The 19,107-nt window shown below is 40.0% G+C and overlaps 1 protein-coding gene across 4 annotated transcripts in view; it reads left to right on the plus strand.

The window, feature by feature from the left end:
* Positions 1 to 19,107, plus strand: part of SHANK2 (SH3 and multiple ankyrin repeat domains 2) — a 374,573-nt gene that overhangs the window by 143,996 nt on the left and 211,470 nt on the right. For all 4 annotated transcript variants that reach the window (XM_064512811.1, XM_064512809.1, XM_064512810.1 and 1 more), the window contains 2 exons: positions 8,341 to 8,650; positions 13,240 to 13,409. In XM_064512811.1, the coding sequence (XP_064368881.1) occupies positions 8,341 to 8,650; positions 13,240 to 13,409 (480 nt within the window). The remainder of the gene's footprint in view (positions 1 to 8,340; positions 8,651 to 13,239; positions 13,410 to 19,107) is intronic.

Below are 19,107 nucleotides of genomic sequence, written 5' to 3' on the forward strand. Positions count from 1 at the left end.
AGGATGAGCATGCCTCCTTTGTGCAGAAGAAGCTAGCTCTTTGGATGTTATTCCTGCATTACTGATGTAGCCTCACAGGTTCTTAGTAAAGGCTTATTTATAATCATGTATGGTATGAGTATGGTAAGAAAGTGATTGATTTTAATTTCCCATGATTTTAAGCTCATCTAAGTGTGGCAACTGTATATTCATCAACTTCCAAATTCCTTTGAAATGTACCCACATACACTTTGAATGCTTAGTTATTAAAATTCTTCTAATATCAGGAATTGAATGAAGTGTTTTCCGCAGAATTGGAGACCCTGGCAAGGGCGAGTTCTCCTTACCGCACAAAGAACTGGCTCTGCAGGCAAGCCTTCCACATAGCTGTGGATTTTACTGGATATTTGAGAACCTTTCCAATTAATTTGTTGTTGTTTTTAATCAAGTTCTGCAAATGTGTTGGGTTCCTCAGGAGGGTAGAGTGAGCCTGGCCCTTGTCAAATAGAGCAAAGTTTGGGGGCATCAATATAATAGAAGTGCCAGGTGACGGAAGGAAAGTCTGGCACATGGCTATGTATCTTGCACTGCTATTTTTTTTTCTTTCTCCTCCTAATTGATAACTCTTGCCATCTGTTCCTGATCCATCCCTCTGCTGTCCTTTCCTACACACAGTCTCCTGCCCCCATTCTACTCTTCAGACTTGGACTGACTGCTTGAAGACAAGCGACAGGAGCTGACTGAAGCCGGTAGTGTCTGTGTGGCAGGGAGATGCTACCAGTGGTGTCAGGGAACCTAATGCTGCGTTAGCTAAGGTTGGGGTCTTCGAGCATTGTTTGAGCGGGCTCATGTGCTTCTGTCTCAGTGCTCATCTGACTGCAGTTTCCTGAGCAAACTCCCCAGGTTTTTTTCAGAAAAATAAAGCAACTTTGTTCTATGAAATAGGATTATATCCATCCCTGAGATGGATTCCTTCTGAATCTGTCACCACTGCCCGTGTTCCTAACCACCTTGTGGCTTTGTGGAATAAGAAGTCTAGAAACACTGTACCTAGGGTTTTTTCAGGAATCTTTTTGTACTTTACAGTCTGTATTTGAATCTGCCTTTTCTTGTCTAGCGGTGGTTTAGCATACAGGGAGCCCATTTTATAGCAAAGAGAAATGTATTTATACATGCAAAAAACTGTATTTGTAACAAAAATTTAGATGTGTAAACAGACTACAAAGATTTTTCTAGCAATAACTTCAAGATGGACAAGATTAAAAGAAAAAAAAGCATCTGTAACTATAACTTTGTTCTATTATCTGAGAAGCCCCTGCTTTTAGAGGTGTGTTGGTGGGAAGATTAAGCAACAGCACAGATTTGGTCAGACAGATCGGTTTTTGCTTTTCTTAAAGGCATTTAAGTACCTAAAAATAGATCCTCAAAAATACCTGAGTTACTAATTCCCGTAGATTTCTAATGGGAGCTAGGGAGCAAAGTACCTATGAAAATCTGGCAATGCGATGTTACAAACACACAAAAAATTGCGAAGCAAAATGTAGCATAAGAGGCCACGTTTTGATTTCTGCATAGGGGGCTTTTTCTGCTCAGGGGCATTCCCCTGCAGAGCTATCATAGCCATTTCCTTGAGCACCTCTAGAAGAAGCGGGGAAAGCTGGACAAGTAGGGCTTGCTCATTTGCATTTGTAAGGTTCTTCCTGATTTCTAGGTTATGGATGCTACTGGCTTGGCGGTTCTCTCCCTATTGTGTGCTAGTGTAGCCAAATTACTAGCTTTCTGTATCCTGAGCTGATAACATCAAGGGACTATTGTAAGGCAGTGAAATCTTTCTGGAAAAGGTGGAAGTTGCTGGAAGAGTTCCTTCTTTCACTTCTGAGCACTACTGATTTTAGGACTTCAGTTAAAACAAACATTCTAATAAGCTATTAGTGAAAATTAGAAAACATGAAAAACTGCAGCTGCAAATAGTTCACTGACTTCCTTGATTGTCATATTTTCCAGTTGTACAATAGTCTTTATTGCAGTCGGCTCTGCCATGTAGGAAGAAATTATATTTCCGGTGATGGGAGAAGAAAGACAGTTAAATGGAATAAAATGATCACTCGTCAGGTGATGTATCTGATGGTGTAGACAGGAAAGTGTTGCCACAATTTCCATGAAACTCAATAATTTTAAGTGACTTTAATTTTTTTATGTTTTTATAACACTGATTAGAAACCCCTAGATGCTGAAATGCTACAGCTCCAGCAAGAATCTAATAAAAATACCCCCTGGGATTGATTTTGATTGACTACAGTTGCCTGTCTGTTTTTATTTTACTGTATATGAACAGACGTGAATAAGCGCAGTCGAGTTAACACTTTCCTGGGCTAGCTGGTACGATGAGGTGTTGAGTATGTCTTTAATTTGGAACGCTGATACCCCTGTTAGGGGAAACGCGGTTTGAGGATTAGACTCCCAGATTTGGATACCAGCGTCACCTTCTCAGTGAAAGGCCCAGGCCTTCCTCCCTGGGGAAGCGTGAGCAATGCCGAGATCCCGTCTCTTTGTGGATACAGTTCACGTGGGGTCTGTATGTTACTTTGAGATTGATGTTCTGGTTATTAAAGCACAGAACCGAACACAGGGGGCAGTGATTTTGTTCCTTTCCTGTGGGCATGTTGGGTAATTCACCTTTTAAGGCACATGGGGATCAACCTATGCTCATCTTCCGTATAGCCAATAAAGCAGACTCCCCTACACTGTGTAAAACTGATTTAAGATGCTCTCCCTAGGAAACGGGGGCATTACAGCCATGCGTGGAGCTGGGGAGGCTCTGTGCAGTGGCGCAGCTCTTAGGTGATGGTGCTGTTGCCAGAAGTGGGATCGCCACCAAGCGCCTCCCTGACTCCCACAAAGGACTATCCCAGCCCTGTCAGTAAACAGAAATCCAGACTTCAGTCTCTTCCCAGAGCATCTGGGGAACTACTGCCATGTAACTCCTCGCTTTCCCTCTCTCTGGCTATCAAAAGAGGAGTGCTACGAGATACTCAGGTTTTGATGGAGAATGCAGGAGCACTTGCATCACTATTGACTAAGTTTAGTCAGAAAGCACTGCAGAAATGTAAAAGATTATTAATAGTTATGGCTTCTTTATCATTTACAGCTCCAAAAATAATCACGGAGATTGAACAAAGATATTAGAAAGAGTAACGCACAGAAGCTTATGGTTCAAATTAGTGGCGTGGTTGGTCTGGTGTTGCAGTTCATGTTCTGGAAACAATATTGGTTCTCCTCCTGAGGAGCTAATAAATGCACATATTTATAAGTTGGCGAACATCATTTTGAAGTTATTCTTTGGAAGCTTTGCATCATTTAAAAGATGAAAAAATAATTCTTGTCAAATACAGTTGTTTAATTTTGTGCATATGCTGTATCAAAAATTTCCTCTGGTGAGATTTCCACTTGATCAGAAAAGTTTCTTTTAAATGAATAAGCTGAACCAAAGCCTAAAATTATAGTAGTCTAGAGAAGTATTCCTTTCATTAAAAATTAAGACCTATATCAACACTGGAATGTTAAATGATGTTTAAACTCTTGAATTTACTTATTTATCCATACTAATTCCTTTCGCTGCTGTGTTATAGATATCATTTATGCATATGGAGATTAAATCCAGTTAAGTCATTTATTTTCTGTCTTTCTTGAAGCAGTTTTCTCAGTGAGGAGAAGACCTAATTTTCAACAACAGATGCATTAGTCAGCAGAGACTTCTGAAATGGAATAAGTCTTTATTAATAGTTATATAATTTCTACTATTTGTGTACTAATTGTAAATTTAGGTTACTCCTTTTTTATAAACTGTGAATTCCGTTCTTCAGAGTCTCTATGTTGTACGTGTAACTAGTAAAGATATAAATTTTTGTGAGTGTTAGCACATCCCCTCCCCCCCGCCCCGCTTCCTATTTGCGGTATTTTTAAAACACAGATATCTGCCTATTTCAGTTATGCGCTCTTCCTCTGGGAAGGCGTTTGCACTGACTGGCATAGCTATCTGTAGAATTTTTCAGGATTAGGACTTTAAAAAGCTGCACTGGCAACATTTATTTTTTGTCATCTGTGCTGAATTTAGTAAAACAGCTTGGCTGAATTTTAATACTTTTCCCCCGTACAGGAAGAATTTTTTTTTTTTATTTCAGTGTGATCACTGCATGGAGGGGGAGCGGAAAAATAATTGGTGCTGGTATGTTCGTCTTTTTCACGCCGGCATATAGGCCGTGCTAAGATACTCCGTTTAGTGGCAGTTTTGCCTCAATTAACGTAGGCATGCTGCGAAGCTGGCTTGTTTTCACTTTGATTCATACTTGCCCTCGGACTGACTCCGCAGCATTGCAAAAAGCACGGGAATAAACAGCGAAAAGCCCAGCCCGCCTCTGAGCGCGCAGCGCCAGCGGCGCAAGTTGCGAAGCCGCCGGCGCGGGCAGCAGCATCCCGCTCCGCGCAGCCCAGCCCAGCCCAGCCCAGCCCAGCCCGGCTGCAGCCGGCGCCCCCCGCCCGCCCGCCCGCCCGCCCCGGAGCCGGAGCCGGAGCCGGAGCCGGAGCCGGAGCCGGTGCTGCCCCGCGCCGGCGGCGCACGGATGCGACCACTGCGGGAGCGGCGGCGTCCGCAGGGCTGATGCTGCCGGCCGGGGCGCCGTGAGCGGCGGGGGCTGCGCGGGGCTGCGCGCTGCCGCCGCGCCCGCAGCCACCTCCCGCACGCTGGGTAGCTGGCTGCTCCTCTCCTTTTTTTTTTCTTTTTTTTTTCCCTCCTTCCTCTTCTCCTTCCCAGCCAAGGTGGTATTATAATGAGGGGACTGCTGCTAAAGTAACAGGGAAAATGAAGTCTTTGTTAAATGCCTTCACAAAGAAAGAAGGTAAGCGATGCAAGCCGACCGCTTTGACGTTGCAGGCTGCTGTTTTCTTGCTCGTAGTTGATCCGGTGGGCTTAGTTACTCTGTAATTAACCAATTCCTGCAGTTTCTTTTCCAACGGGATTTTCTGCTAGACGGTCCAGTTAGGCAACTGATTATGAAAGCTGGACGTGGCTGATTTTATGCATTTTAGGTTTTCTCTGAAAGGTCAGGTAGTTTTGAAAATATTTTGTTCCCCGAGAAATGCATTTGAAAGCACATGAGGAATTTGCTAGGTGCATTTTATCAGTGAATGCTGCTTGATTGCCCCTTCAGATGTGTGAGGTACTAGGAATAGAAACTGAGAGCTGGAAGAGGAGCTGATGCTTTCAGGTATGCTTTTAGGGGTGCTAATTCTGAACTTTAGAAGCGTGAAATCAGTTGAGACATTTTCATGTCACTTTGTATCGTCTGTTTTTCCCAAACAAGTTTTGCAACAGTCATTCTTACAGTTTTGAACATAGTGAAGCATTAGGGAAAAACAGTGTCCAACAGAGTTCAAAGCACGTACATTTGCACTTCATCATTTTGGGTTGTAGTTTTTTTTATTGTGAAAATAATATAAATAATGCCTAAGAAGCAGCTAAAAAAATATCCACCCACTTACGGTTTGCAGATTGCTGGGGAAAAGAAACAGTTGGGTGGAATATTAATCATTTTTAGGCATGAAAATGCTTATTTTTAACTCTTTCTATAAAAGATTTGTGTTAGACACCCATCAATTTGTGCAATTAGCTGCCCCCTTTTATCGCTTTTTTTTGTATAGTAAAGGTTAATTTTGCTCGTAGCTCTCTCCCTAAGAGTAGCACAATAATCGCAGATCAGGAGCTAACTCCTCAGTGATCCTTTAAAATCCTTTTTGGACATGCAATGGACAAAGAATCAATTCAGGCTGATACAGGGAAAGCATGTATGCATGCACACGGATATGCTACCTTTCATTGGGAATGAATGGGCAGTTTTGTGGTTTCTAAAACCTGTCGGTATAAGTGTGCTCGGCAATTCTCTGTCCATCCTGTCAGCGCATCTGGGCAACGTGCCCCTCGTGCTCCCTCCCACTCCCGCCAAAAGATCTCCCACAGCCTCTCAAAACTTACGGTAAACATTCAAAAATATTGGTAGTGTTTAGTTTTTTAAATCTAGGGGTTGAAGCCTCGAGAGTCTGGCTTCGAATGGTCACAATTTTAAGCTCATGAAAAATTAAAACGGAAGGGTCAGACCCCATTTTTACTGAAGTCTGAGGCAAGCTCCTGTGACCCCAGAGAGCAAGGTTAGCCTCTCAGACAGCAGGTCTGCTGCTGCAGTGCTGCCTTGTATGTCCTCTTCCTTATTACAGTGATTGCAATAACTATGTTGCCTTAGTGTACCTGGGAGACGTCCCTGTCTTCAACTGAATCCTTCCTAGAGCCGTAGTCTCAATGTCAGAAATACAGGAATATGCAAACAGCACATCAGGGTCATATATATAAATTGAGAGGATCTGGATATGTTAATTTTGGAAATACGTGCTGTGAGTTTTCTTTAAGTTAGAACTAACCGTGGCTTTCACTGTGATGCCTGAAGCAGTAAGGCACTTTCACTGATGTACTTTCCTCTTTGGAAACCTTAAAAAAAATGAAATATGAAAAATTGGAGTATCCTGAAAACTGTACAGACTTTCTGGCAGTTTCTAGCATAAAGAGTCTTATCCCTTTTAACAGCTTTAAAGACTACTTCCTTTATTTCAGCCTGGTTTGAAGTGAAATGTCATGGACCTGAATTTAAAGCTCTTCCTCCCTGTGCACGCTGTCCTCTTTTGTTTTGTTGTTCTGAGGCTGCTGAGCTACTTACCAGAGCAAGTGTGCCCGCACAGCAAGTGTGCCTGCACAGCAAGTTTCAATTCACTGGGAATAGGAAGATGTCATTTTAAGATATTCAGGATCACAGTTAATGAATTGATTCTGGTGAAAATGCTATAAACCATTATTTTCCTTGCAGTTACACCTTTGTTTTATGTCATTTTTCAGTTTTGCTCTGGGATCTTAAATTTTGCTATGTTCAGCCAATAAAGGGCTATATTTCAAGGCAGGACAGAATGCTTCCTATGTATATTTGTATTTATATGAATTTATTTGTTTGCACAGTATGGTGGACATGTTTTAATTCAGTTTTGCTTTTTCATTTTTGAACGGTATCGAATGTGTAGACATTTATGTCACTTTATGAATGGCTCCTAGTGGCACTTCAGGTATGTGGGGCTTATTTCCCTACTAAAATACAACTTTTGAAAATTACAACGGCTCAGTAAAGTCCTCAGAATAATGCCTGGCTGCCTTTTGTTAGTAATACTACTGTCCCTTTGCAAATGTAAATATGTGTGCTTTGGATCAAGTCCTGCAACGCGATGAGCTCCACTGAAATTAATAGGAGTACTTTGCATGAGTGGGGACTGAGGTAAACCTGAGTTTTCAGGGTCAGATCCTTTCTTACCTTATAAAATGAGTAGGAAGTGTCATCACAGCTAGTGTGAGTCGACTGCCCTTTATGAGGAGCTTTTCTAAGTTGTTGGAACTGAGTGACCCTCTACGGTGAGAAATGGAGATTCGGGAAACGTAGTGTCTGTTTACACAAATTCTCCAATGAGTGCAGCAATAACACTGATGGAAGGATAAGTCCTCTGGTTTATATTAGATTTTTATTGCCCTTGCTTTTGTTTTCTGTTGTGTCTATTTCATTAACCAGTATATTACAGCCTTTAGATGCAGTTGTGGTCTCTGTGGGACACAGCACGGGATGAAGTGAGTGCATTACCCTTGGGTAATATGTTCTATATACAATAGCGATAGCTGCGGTAGAAACGCCTAGATTAGAAAGAGAGATATACCAAGGGATTTTAGCAGTGTAATAGAGTTCTGCCAGGAGAAAAATCTATGTCCTCAATTTTTAACCTGGAAGAAGTGGATAAGGTGACTGTTAACATTAAAGATTTCAAGTTAGGCCTGAACTTGCGATGGAATAAAATTCTCCCAGTTTGGATGCCAACAGGGGAGGAACGGAGAGCATGCTTCACAAATTCTGCTGCTCGGCCCTGTTCCATAACTTTCTGGTTGGATGTGAGGAAATCTTAACAGAAGTCAAACAAACTGAGGCTCAAATTTAGCAAGGAATAGGTGTTTCCCTTTTCCTAGACCCTAGTTTGGCAGATTCATGCTATCAATGTTGCCTAACTATTTGTTAAAGCCAGCAAACAGTTTAATGCTGCCCCGTTGTTTTCAGTTCTAATGATGTTTTAAAGATAAAGACATTGCCTAGCTGTGCAGGCAAGGTAGAGTGACTGTCTCTCTCTGCGGGAAAAGTAATGCCATATGTTGCTGTATCTTTTTATGGGGTGATAAACGCATATAAATGGTAAAATCATCTGTGATTACCCTGGATGTTTTTCTTTACGCAGTGCCCTTCAGAGAGGCTCCTACCTATTCAAACAGAAGGCGGAGGCCGCCGAGCACCTTGGCGGCACCTCGCGTCTTGCTCCGTTCCAACAGCGATAACAATCTCAACATCAACAACCTCCCTGACTGGTCAGCCTCCTCTTCTGCTTCTTCCCACCGCAGCCTTTCACCTCATCTACTTCAACAGATGCAGAATAATCCTAATGGAACTGTAAAAACTGTTGGGAGTTACACTCCGTCCTCTCGGAGCCGGTCGCCATCCTTAAACAGGCTGGGAGAGGATGCGAAAAGGCAGCAACACAGGCACATCAGGTGACTTTTTGAATATTTGCACAGTGTGAAGTACTCCTAACATCCCCATGTGGACTACCACGTTCCATAGCGTTACTTATATATGCCTGTTTGGCACTCCGTATAACATATAGGTAATAAAATCTCAGCATAGTGGAACATGTCCAAAGCTTAATATTTTAATCCCTCCGATCTCTGGTTTTTGGAAACTGCAGTCAATGCCAGCTGTTTCAACCTGGAGCTAGAGCAGTGAGGCAGACTTTAACGTTGAGCAAAGTTAGGTAGTGACTTATCACTAAGTGTGCCCCTCTGAAGTGAATCCAGGTGCTAGTTCTTGAGTCTAATAGTTAAAGCAACTATTGTATTTAATAGCAAAGTAAAACACTTCTGAGATACTTTGTGCCTGCATCTGTCGCGCCTGAAATCTGTGCTGGAGCTGCATATGGGAGATGAAGTAGAGACCGCTTCATTTCCCCCTTCTGCAGATGAGTTCTGAATCAGAGAGAAGGGAGGGAATGATGACGAAGTGCTGTGTAGCTGTGCTGCGTAGTATAGGAGGCTGACTGAGGGCAAAGGTGGCTTCTTGAGATGATGGTGATAGATGTAATGAGCTCCTTCTATGATCATCCTTGCAGGGTTTTGCATTCCCTATGACTTTGCTGCTCTTTTTTTCCTCTTAAATCACAAATGCAATTTAGCAGGCGCTCTGCAAATATCCTGCAGCTACATCCCACTGGATAACAAATCCTGACTAATTAGAGTGATGTAGGTTTTGTAGGTAATATAATAAAGCAGATGATTGTGTCTGTGTTTTGATCACAAATGGAGGCTTCAGCTTTATGAAACCACTGTCCTGTGAATAGATAATTACAGCTTCACTTTGAGGAGGACTTGCGAACAGCTTCTGTCAGGCAGGCAAGCAATGAAACTGCACCAGGATGATAAGCCAGAGGGGTTGAAGGGCAGGGCTACAGAGAAGAAGAGAAGGGAGGCAGAGCTGAATAAACTGGAGCTGAAGTGTTTTGATCAAACACGTTTCAGTCAGTGGTCATTTAAAATACCGGGCTTTGTCTGTCCAGTTTCCTAATACCAAAAGAACATCTATTGTTCAGTGTAGAAAAAGAAAAGAGTATCGTTAAGAAATGCAGCTGTTGGTTTTCTTTTTCATCGTTCGTAGGCATGCTGGATCTTTACTTCAGTTTTCCCGTCAGCTAAAGCTATCTGCTGTTACTTTGCACATTCTTCTTCCCTCTTTAGCTGTAGGCACCCAAACTGACAGTCATTATTTGAGATAGTAACAATAGTGCTGGATATTGGAATGTACTGCATTGTAAAAAGAAGAAAAAAAAAAGTTGTCTGAACTGTAAGAATCATTGCAGGAAACAGGACTCTGAATTTCTTAGGCTAGTGGTTTCACTCAGTAGAACTACTACTAGCAAACTACTGTCACATTGGCATGTGTTACAGTAATCGTGAAAAATCAATAACTTTGGATCACACTTCCTCAGAGAGAACCATATCAGCATAAAATCGTGTTGTCTATAATGAGGCTCCACTTAGGTGAGGAAGTCCACCTGCGTGGTGCTTTTCAGTGGGTGCCCTCATATCCTACTGGCTACTGCTGGTGCTACCAAAGTGGGAGGTTTTACCTTCCATTCAAAGACTTGTTTAGCTCAAAGTGATAAAAAGTGGCTTTTTGTTGACTTTCCTGGGATAATGCATTGTGAGATCTTAAAATATAAACAGTTCATTGAGTTCTGAAACTTTTTGAAAAAGCAAATATTTATTTTATTTGCTTTTGCTTTATTCAAATGACTTGCCTCTGCCCTTTCTGGGAGCACATGCTTTTGAAAACCAGCACAAGTGATAACAGAAACAAAATTTCATGCCTGAAATACTGTGGAAACAAAATTTTATTCTTTCTGCTAATGCATCAGTATCACAGCTGTGTAAACTGTTATCTGTCTGCAGAGTAGAAAAATCACTGTGATTTTCTTCTAGAGATTGCCAGAGTTTATACGAATACTCAAAAGAGCTGGAGTCTCTAACTTCCGGCTTCTAAATTTAAAGACAAATAAGAGCATTTTTATATATTTTTCCTGCAAGCAATGCCTTTTCTTGCCACAGGCATGTTTTTTGCAGTCGCGAGTGGCACCTTACATGGGACTTTCCTTACAGTTTTTGTTTATTTTAACTGTATGACCACCTACTTACTATCAGCTAATCGTAGTAGTTGTTGTTATTGCTGCTTATTGTTTGCAGATGATCCATTCCTATGAAACTGTTCTTCCCCTTAAATTAAAAAAGCCCCTTTTGTTGTAGCAGTAGGTTCTGGAGTAGGTGAAGCGCAGTGGTGGCTTCTGGAGCAGCCGCAGTGAGAAGGGGTTTGGTCACTGGAGGAGGTGAGCGTACACAGAAGGGGTTAGCTTCACCGGAGGCATCGATGAGCTTCCATTTTAATCTTGTGCATGGGGGTTGTTTGGTGCAAAGGGGAGGGCTGGAAAGTTATGCCGGGGAGGACTTTTCCTGTGATCTTTGCAGCCTGTGGCTCAGCCTGTTCCTCTCTCTTTATCATCTCACTAGACTGCTGCTTTCCATAGCCAAACTGATCTGCTGGGGGCTGGAGACGCAGGGCGATGGCACCATTTCTGTGGGATTTGTTCCCAGTGATTAGCGAAAGGCCGTGCTAGCATGGACTCGGTCAGCACTGAGCCATCAAGGATGGCCACGTTCTCCTGAGTGAGAGGGAGAGGACTCCTGCCATCTGCCCACATCTCCTGAAATCCCCTTCTCCTCCTGCCCCTCACGGCAGGGCCTTGCTGGGCTGGGAGCCCGTGTTAGGGACAAAGGGGAGAGGGAAGACGGTTTTTAAGAAGTCATCCATGCCATGTTGAAGCCCTGATTTCGATTCGTAAGTCTGTCTCCTGAGAAATGATCCATTCAGTGTAAAGGTTAAATGTGCCATTCCCCCCTCCTCTTTCAGTGAGAGAGAAAATGATTGAATCTGCTGTGATGAGAGTTAAATAAGATGCTGGGACATAACATCATGTACAGCTGCTGCCTGGTTGCTAACAGATTAGGCAGAAAATGCAGCTTGATACAGGTGGAAATTGGATGTGTAGTAATAGTTTATGTATCTGGCTTGTTTACGGTTATTGCTTCTTCTTCACTTATAAGGAAAAAGGAATGGACAAAAGGAATTGAAAAGTTACCGTCATCGTTTCCTGTCTTCCTCTAAACAATTGCTAGTCAGCTGAGGTTTTGTATTCAAATGCCATCAGAGACGTGCAACCATGTTCGTTTTTAAACACTAAGGACTGCTTATCTTTATTAGCACCTGTTCACAGTAATAAAAGAGTAGAACAAGATGAAAGGAAGACACAATTCCAAATGATAAAGAAGTTACTGCAGCCAAATGGAAGTGTTCCTTGTAAGAAAGATCCATTATGTTTGTTTTGGGTTTTTTTTGTTTTTTTTTTTAACCAGACAACCTCCTCTTTATCTATACTGAGAGCTTCATTGACTCCTATTTTGGTAGGAGACTGGTTAGAAAAGGACAAACAAACAGTGAACTCCACCCTTTGTCATTTGTTTTGTTTGTAATAGTTTTGCATTATTTCTTTCCCCTTACTAGAAAGTAAGTAGAGTGTTGCAATGCTAGACCATCATTAACTCATTTTTTTTTGGTACTTTATCTTTTTCCTAAAATATTTAAGAATATTCTTCTTTCTCAGGAATATTTTGTTTCTAGACTTTCAGTATAAAACCTGAAGCTTTTCCATTTTTCTTAATAGCTGAATAGTAGCATATTGCAAGTCTGTTATGGTATCTCCTATAATTTTTCCCCCCTCTTTTATATTTTGCATTAGGCAATGCATTATATATGCCTTTTCTTCACATTGTATTTTTAACATTTCATTCAGTTCTTCATATATTATTCACCAGTTTTCAATAACTTTTTCTCTATTCACCCTAGGTAGATTCTGTGTTGTTTGATGACCTACAACTTATGCGAGTATATGCTCTCAAGTCATTGAGAGAGTTGTTGATTGCCATCAATAAAAAAAAGATCTTTTGAAGACTGTTAACCATAAGAATCATGCTTTGTGCACATTCAGACCTAAAATTTAGCTCCAGGTCTCAGAGTGATGAAGTAACTTGATTGTTCAGTCCATTCAGTTAATAATTCAGTTAAATTGATTGTTCAGTTAATACTGCAATATTGCAAAGTTCTCCATTCACAACAGTAATTGCAAATACTATAGTTTTAAAGTCTTTCTGACACATTGTGATGCTTGTAATTATGGTTTGTATGTAAATTTAAAATTCATCTGGGTCTGTGAATGTGCAAGTTTAATTTGTAGAAGAACTAAAAACTTTAGTCTTTTTATGGTCAGATGAATATTGACCATGTTTCATACTAAAAGATCTTCAAAAATTAAAAGAGCATGTGTAAGATGAAAAACTGGTATTTCTTCTACAGTGTTAAGTGTCTTACCAGAAGATAATTATTCTTTCACTGCTGAATTTAATCCTATCAAAGTGATGATAAAACAACAACTTTGTCTATTTTCAATAATGAATTAATGTTTCTTAATTTCAATTTCCAGTGCCGGTTACAGTCCTAGTGCCAACAAGGATACTCTCTCTGTCTTGGATTATCAGGGTCCAAAGCGCAAACTTTACAGTGCTGTACCTGGAAGACTTTTTATTGTCGTAAAGCCATATCAACCTCAAGGAGAAGGGGAAATTCATCTGCACAAAGGTGACAGAGTAAAAGGTGAGTATGTAATTAATTTTGAATAACCATTTTCTTCTGCTAGAGGGAAATTTCATTTTAAGATTATCTTCTATTTTAGGAAGAAGAAAGTCTGTTTTATATGTTCAATAGAACTGCTTTTATGCATTTGTTCCATTACAGAATATTTTGAATTTCCATACAGAATATTTACAGGTCTATTTTGTAACCAAAGCATATTCAGGTACTATTTTACCTAATTTCAAAGTACCACTAACATTTGAAAATACGTGCACTTGTCTTCTACACAGAGCATGTAGTTTGCGCCTGCAGTCATTATAGAAGGACAACTCCAGAGCTTTAAAAAGTTTATAGACGTATCAGCTATCTAAGCCGCTCAGGAGGAAAACATTGCTGTGGTCAAATCTGTTTCAAGCTCTTGCCTCAAGGAACAATTTATTGGTTAAACAAAAAAAGACCCCCTTGTGCAATTTAGGACAAGTAGGAGGAGTAGATGGAATCTACTAGAAATATTTTGGGGAGAAAATACAGTGGTGCACGTATAATTTCTGGCCACTGATGTACTTTATAACCAAGAATATGCTAAAATCAAGGTCAGACTTTGTGTTATTCCTTTGAAGACAATAAGTACACGTAGAGGAGAGAGCGGGAGACATGGCTTTCAGGCTTGAACTTCCTAAGAGGCTGAGTGGGTTGTTTTGTAGTTCCAGCCGTGGTTTTGCACATCCAGTTAAAACTGGTCATGGTTCTCATTTCTGCTCAATCCATACAAACTAAATACCACTTACAGAAAGAGAATGAAAAGAAGTAAATTCAATACTCTAAATAAAACTGTGTAACAGATGAAAACTTCCCTGCAACTGAAACTACTTATCTTAAAAATGGAAAAGTTCAAGTAGCACCTCCTTCCGCGCCTGCAGACAGTAGGTGGGAACAATGGGGAGCCATTAGAAGGTAGCTATATTTTTGGCCATGGCTGATTCTGAAACATTTGTGGGTTTTAATAGTTTTTGTTAACTCAGGCGTTCTGAAGGTGTAGTACAGAAAGCCAAAGAATGCTGTACTTAAAGTTGAAACATATGCAAGATTCATTTTAAACACAGGATGAATGAGGAAGGTAAAACTTAGCAGAGGCTGTGATTGCTGTAGGACTGAACAGATAATTGTACAGTTCTGGGAGAGTGAGCTCTGATCAGATAGGAAGCAGTGATTATCATCTAAACAAAATAGTGCTCAAGAACTTTGGGAAGAGTCAATACAAACACTTGAAAAAAACATTTAAAATTTACCAAGTAATGGAAGTTACCTAGACTAGAGTAAAATTAATAGCAGGCAAGCAAGGTTCTCAGGTTTATAGAATTTTTGGGGAATGCCAAATATCGACTAAAATGAAAATAAAAAGCAGAACTCAGCTTCAGGTTCTGACGACATAGAGCTTTGCATGGTTTGAGAATCAGCTATGCAAGCATCCAGTATATGGAAATAAATGCAAGAGAAGTAATGGATAATATCACTTCACAAAAGCCTTGAAGTGCCAGAAGAATGGGTATGACCTAGAGAAATGTAAAGTTACATTATGAACAGTTGTCATGCAAGATGTAAAGCCAATTGAAAGCAAATGTGATCTTTTTATAGTTTTACAAAACTTTTCTTTTATGGCCTTTGGGTTAAAGTGTGAAGGCCTGGGGTCTTGTGTGGAGTTTTTCCTCACTGAAAGTGTGGAGGATGAAAACAATTGAGAAAGGTGAATGTCAGTGTATTATAAGAAAATGAGAAAGAAATGTTGCATGTAGTGGAACGTGAATGGTAATAAAAACAGTGAACATAAGAACAGTGCCAAATGCATAAACTCCAAAGAATTTTTAACAGCACCAAGAAGAACTGCCAGTACCTACAAATGATGAAATTCTGGGGGCTTGGGTAATGCTAAGTAACTTTCTACACTGGGTGAATTAAAAGGGTGCTGGCAGGAGAATGAATGAATGAATGTAGTTGAGCACCATCATCAAATCTATGGGGGGTACGTTGTATCCCTAGACAATTGTGTTCAACTGAGCTGTTGGATTTGAAGATGAAACAATATTTTTGTTTATGTAAAGGATATAAGATCAATATAGACCTTCTCTTGTCACCAGGATAAAACAGTAGAGGCCCCAGCTGGTTCTGGAGAAAGACATAGGCAGAAAATGTTTCCCCTGACAAATGAGGAAATGGTATGACAGACTGCCTGAGATGCTGAAGTTTGTAGGGAAATTCATTCCTAGCCTGCATGTCTAAATGGAATTTGAGACCATTTTATTCCAAAATGTCTACTGTAAGATATCAAAAAAATTAGTTCAGGAGCCAAAAAAATTAATTCAGGTTCTAAGTTACTGTGATGGTAACTGGAAGAATAGGTTAGTCCACTTTTCAAATCTCCTTGAAGCAGTACGATCAGAACTTGAGACCAATGATTTGTGTAGAGGACACTAACAAATGGATGCCAAAAAGCTGAAATAGAAAATATCTTGTCTGCTCTGTAAGTTTTGCATCTTTATTTGTGGGAAAACCTGTATTTACTGAAACTGGCTATAAATTAGTTATTTTTGTTAGCAAAAGGGATGTGCCCATCCAAAATCAGGTCATCTCAACAGGTATGACTTTTTTCCACATATATAATTTGCACACTGAATTAAAATATGGCACAGATCTAGTATTTGCAGATGTAGTTGTTTTAGAGCACTTGATAGAACTTTGGTGTGGCAAAGTCTACTGAGAGATTTTTATACTTGTCAGTCTTATTAAAAAAAAACAAAAAACGACCTAATCTGGATAAAAAAAAAGTGTATATAGCAATTGCCAGTACTACTACTTAGGACAAAATCTTGCAGAGAATAAATTAAGGCTGTTGACACAGGAAGGCTGGGACAGCATATCATAGACTCTCATTGTTAATCAAAGCAAAAACTTTCAGAACAAGATCAAATCTTATTTTATGTTACCATGTCGTTGTTTCCTCAGATGTCACAAAAAATATGTCAAAAGGAACGTATCAAGGTCATTTAGAGATTGAAGAAGCTAGGTAAAAAGCCAGTGATGCTTTAGAAAGGTCTCAGATGCATAACAATATTGAGGAAGCCATTCCAACTTACATGTTTGCCAAAAATCCAGGTTCATTTCGAAAAGAAAAAAACTCAACCCAAAACAGTAAGTGTTTCCCTCCAAAGAATGTATTCTCACAGACATAAAAAAGAGAGTACCAGTCTGGATCCCCTACCCAGACCTCTTCCATATTCTCATAGGATTTCATTCATTGAAACAGAAGCTTGAGTCTGGATTCACATCCCTGTTTCAGTGAAAATGTAATTATTTATACAGAATGAAAAATAGCTGCAGTGGGAGAGATTGATAGACTCCCTCTCCATCATCCAAAAGCACAGGCATTGGAGCTCTTTTAAGCCTCAGTATATCTTGTATGCTAGGTGAGTGCCAGAACCACTGGCTACAAGGAAGTTCTCTTGAGACTTGCCTAGCAAGACCATGATCCAGTCAGCACTGAGGTTTTGATTTTCTGAGGCTACACCTGCCTGTTTAAAGTTTAGGGACTCACTGTATGTGGTGTTTGGAGGAAATGAGGCAACACTGTATGTGGTGTTTGGAGGAAATGAGGCAACACTGAATCCCCCATGGAATTCATTTTTTCCTCACTTTGGAAACACCCTAGCTTCACATTTAAAAAATGAAGAAACTCTGTCTTAGCCCCATTCATCTGCCAATTTGATTGCTGCTGTTCTGTATAAAACAGATTCTTGGATTCTTCAGGAGGATTCAAACATATACTGGAATTCGCGATGGGATTATTATCTCATCTCTTTATATCCCATGAGAATAATCACAGTAAAGATGTAGCAAGACATTCATCACAGGGACAAAAACCCAGAACAACGTATTAGAGAAAGGGATTAGTTCAAAAATGTTTTTAGGAAGGTTTTCTTTTTTTTTTTTTTTAACTTGATAGAGGAAGATGGGACACAGAGACGAATTTCTAAATTCTTGATGAAAAGAGCTTTTATCGGATGAAGAAGAGTGTGTTAGATCCTTCCTTCCTTCCTTCCTTCCTTCCTACCTGCCTAACCCCTACCTACCTACCTACCTACGTACTCATTCAACTGAATGATTCTCAATAATTTGATGAGGGACGAAACATGGAGCTGCACAGGAGGAGATGACCGGAAGAACTGGGTTCTGTTCCCAACTCTTCCCTTGACTCTACAGTCTGATCATGAGCAAATTACTTAACTTTCCTGTGCCTCGGGTGCTCACTTTGGAGACAGCTGTGGTTTAGCGATACTTAGCTGATGTGGCAATGAAGCAAATTAGGAAGACTTCCGTTCTTTTAGCGTGAGCCCAGTCATCTCCAGCCAAAAGCAAAAGCACAAAGGGTCTTCTGCCTACACTTTGTAATTATAAAATACATTTTTAGGATGCTTTCTTATTGTTACAGGATGCCAGCAGTTAAGTAGGTGTGTCTTGCTGTAAGCAGTTGTTCAAAACTGCGTGAGTGACAATAGATCAAAGTTTATGATACAAGGAAATTGCTCAGAGAAAGCTGTGAATGGACCAGGTCCAAAGAAAATGTAAACTAAACAAAATGGTCTTGTATTAATAGGATATTACACAGCCTATACAAAAATATCTACCTTATTTTTACTGGTTAGTCATACACACTGACATCATTTATGTCTGCCACTCATGAGAGAAGGGCCATGGCTGGTGTAAAAATAAACCTGTTATTTTTATTTAATCTAAATAAACCTGCCTGATCTTACTGAAAACAAGTGAAAAAGAACGAGCTTCATTCCTCACAGAAATATTTTTAACATATTTTGTTTCTTTGTTCATTCTACACCTAAAAGTCCATAGTAATAAATCTGGCACTGTCCAAACATTTATACATGTGCTGTAATGTATCTGTGAAATGTGTTTTATCTTCTGCATCGCTAGATTTAGTTCTCAAATAAGAAATCAAACAGCTTCTTTATAACAAAACTCAGAGCTTTTAAGAGGACATAGTGTTTCAAAGTGCTTTGCGAATATCGTGAAGATAAAGCAATACAGAAGTAGGTGTGTGTCCCTGAGCAGATTACCCATGATGCAGATGTGCGTACCTCATTACACATGGTAAGACATATTAGTTCTTGGTACCACTCAGTATGATGCAGATAATCTCTTGTCACTTAGAAACAAAATAATCAAAGGTTATTTTCAGAAACTACATTAGATTAAAGCTTATCTGAAATGGACGTGAATTATCCCTTACTGGTGACCTAGAAGGAGAAAAATCATGCTTGCCTAATGCAAATACTTAGAGAATATTTGAAGTCTCACCTGCTCACAGTTTTGCTCTTTCTGTTCTAGTCTTTCTATTACTATGTTTTTTACTAGTGTTTCTCTTTGCCACATAATTTCTATTAATTCCTTCTAATTTTCAGGTCCCAGATTATAATCTAGTTTGTCCTTATAGGTGGCCTCTAGCAGTAAATTTTTATATTCCTCTCTTTATTTTCATTGCCTGTCGTGATATCATTATCTCTCTATTTCACCTGGAAGGCAAACAGGTTTGTGGGTCGGTTCTGGAAAGTGCTAAGTTTCTAGGATTCCTACTGAGATTAAAGAAATTTTCTAGTGTTTGGCATTTGGAAAAATTGGGAAAAATATTTCAGTATCTCAAATATGCTCC

Source organism: Dromaius novaehollandiae, chromosome 5 (assembly GCF_036370855.1).
Source record: "Dromaius novaehollandiae isolate bDroNov1 chromosome 5, bDroNov1.hap1, whole genome shotgun sequence".
NCBI classification, from domain to species: domain Eukaryota; kingdom Metazoa; phylum Chordata; class Aves; order Casuariiformes; family Dromaiidae; genus Dromaius; species Dromaius novaehollandiae.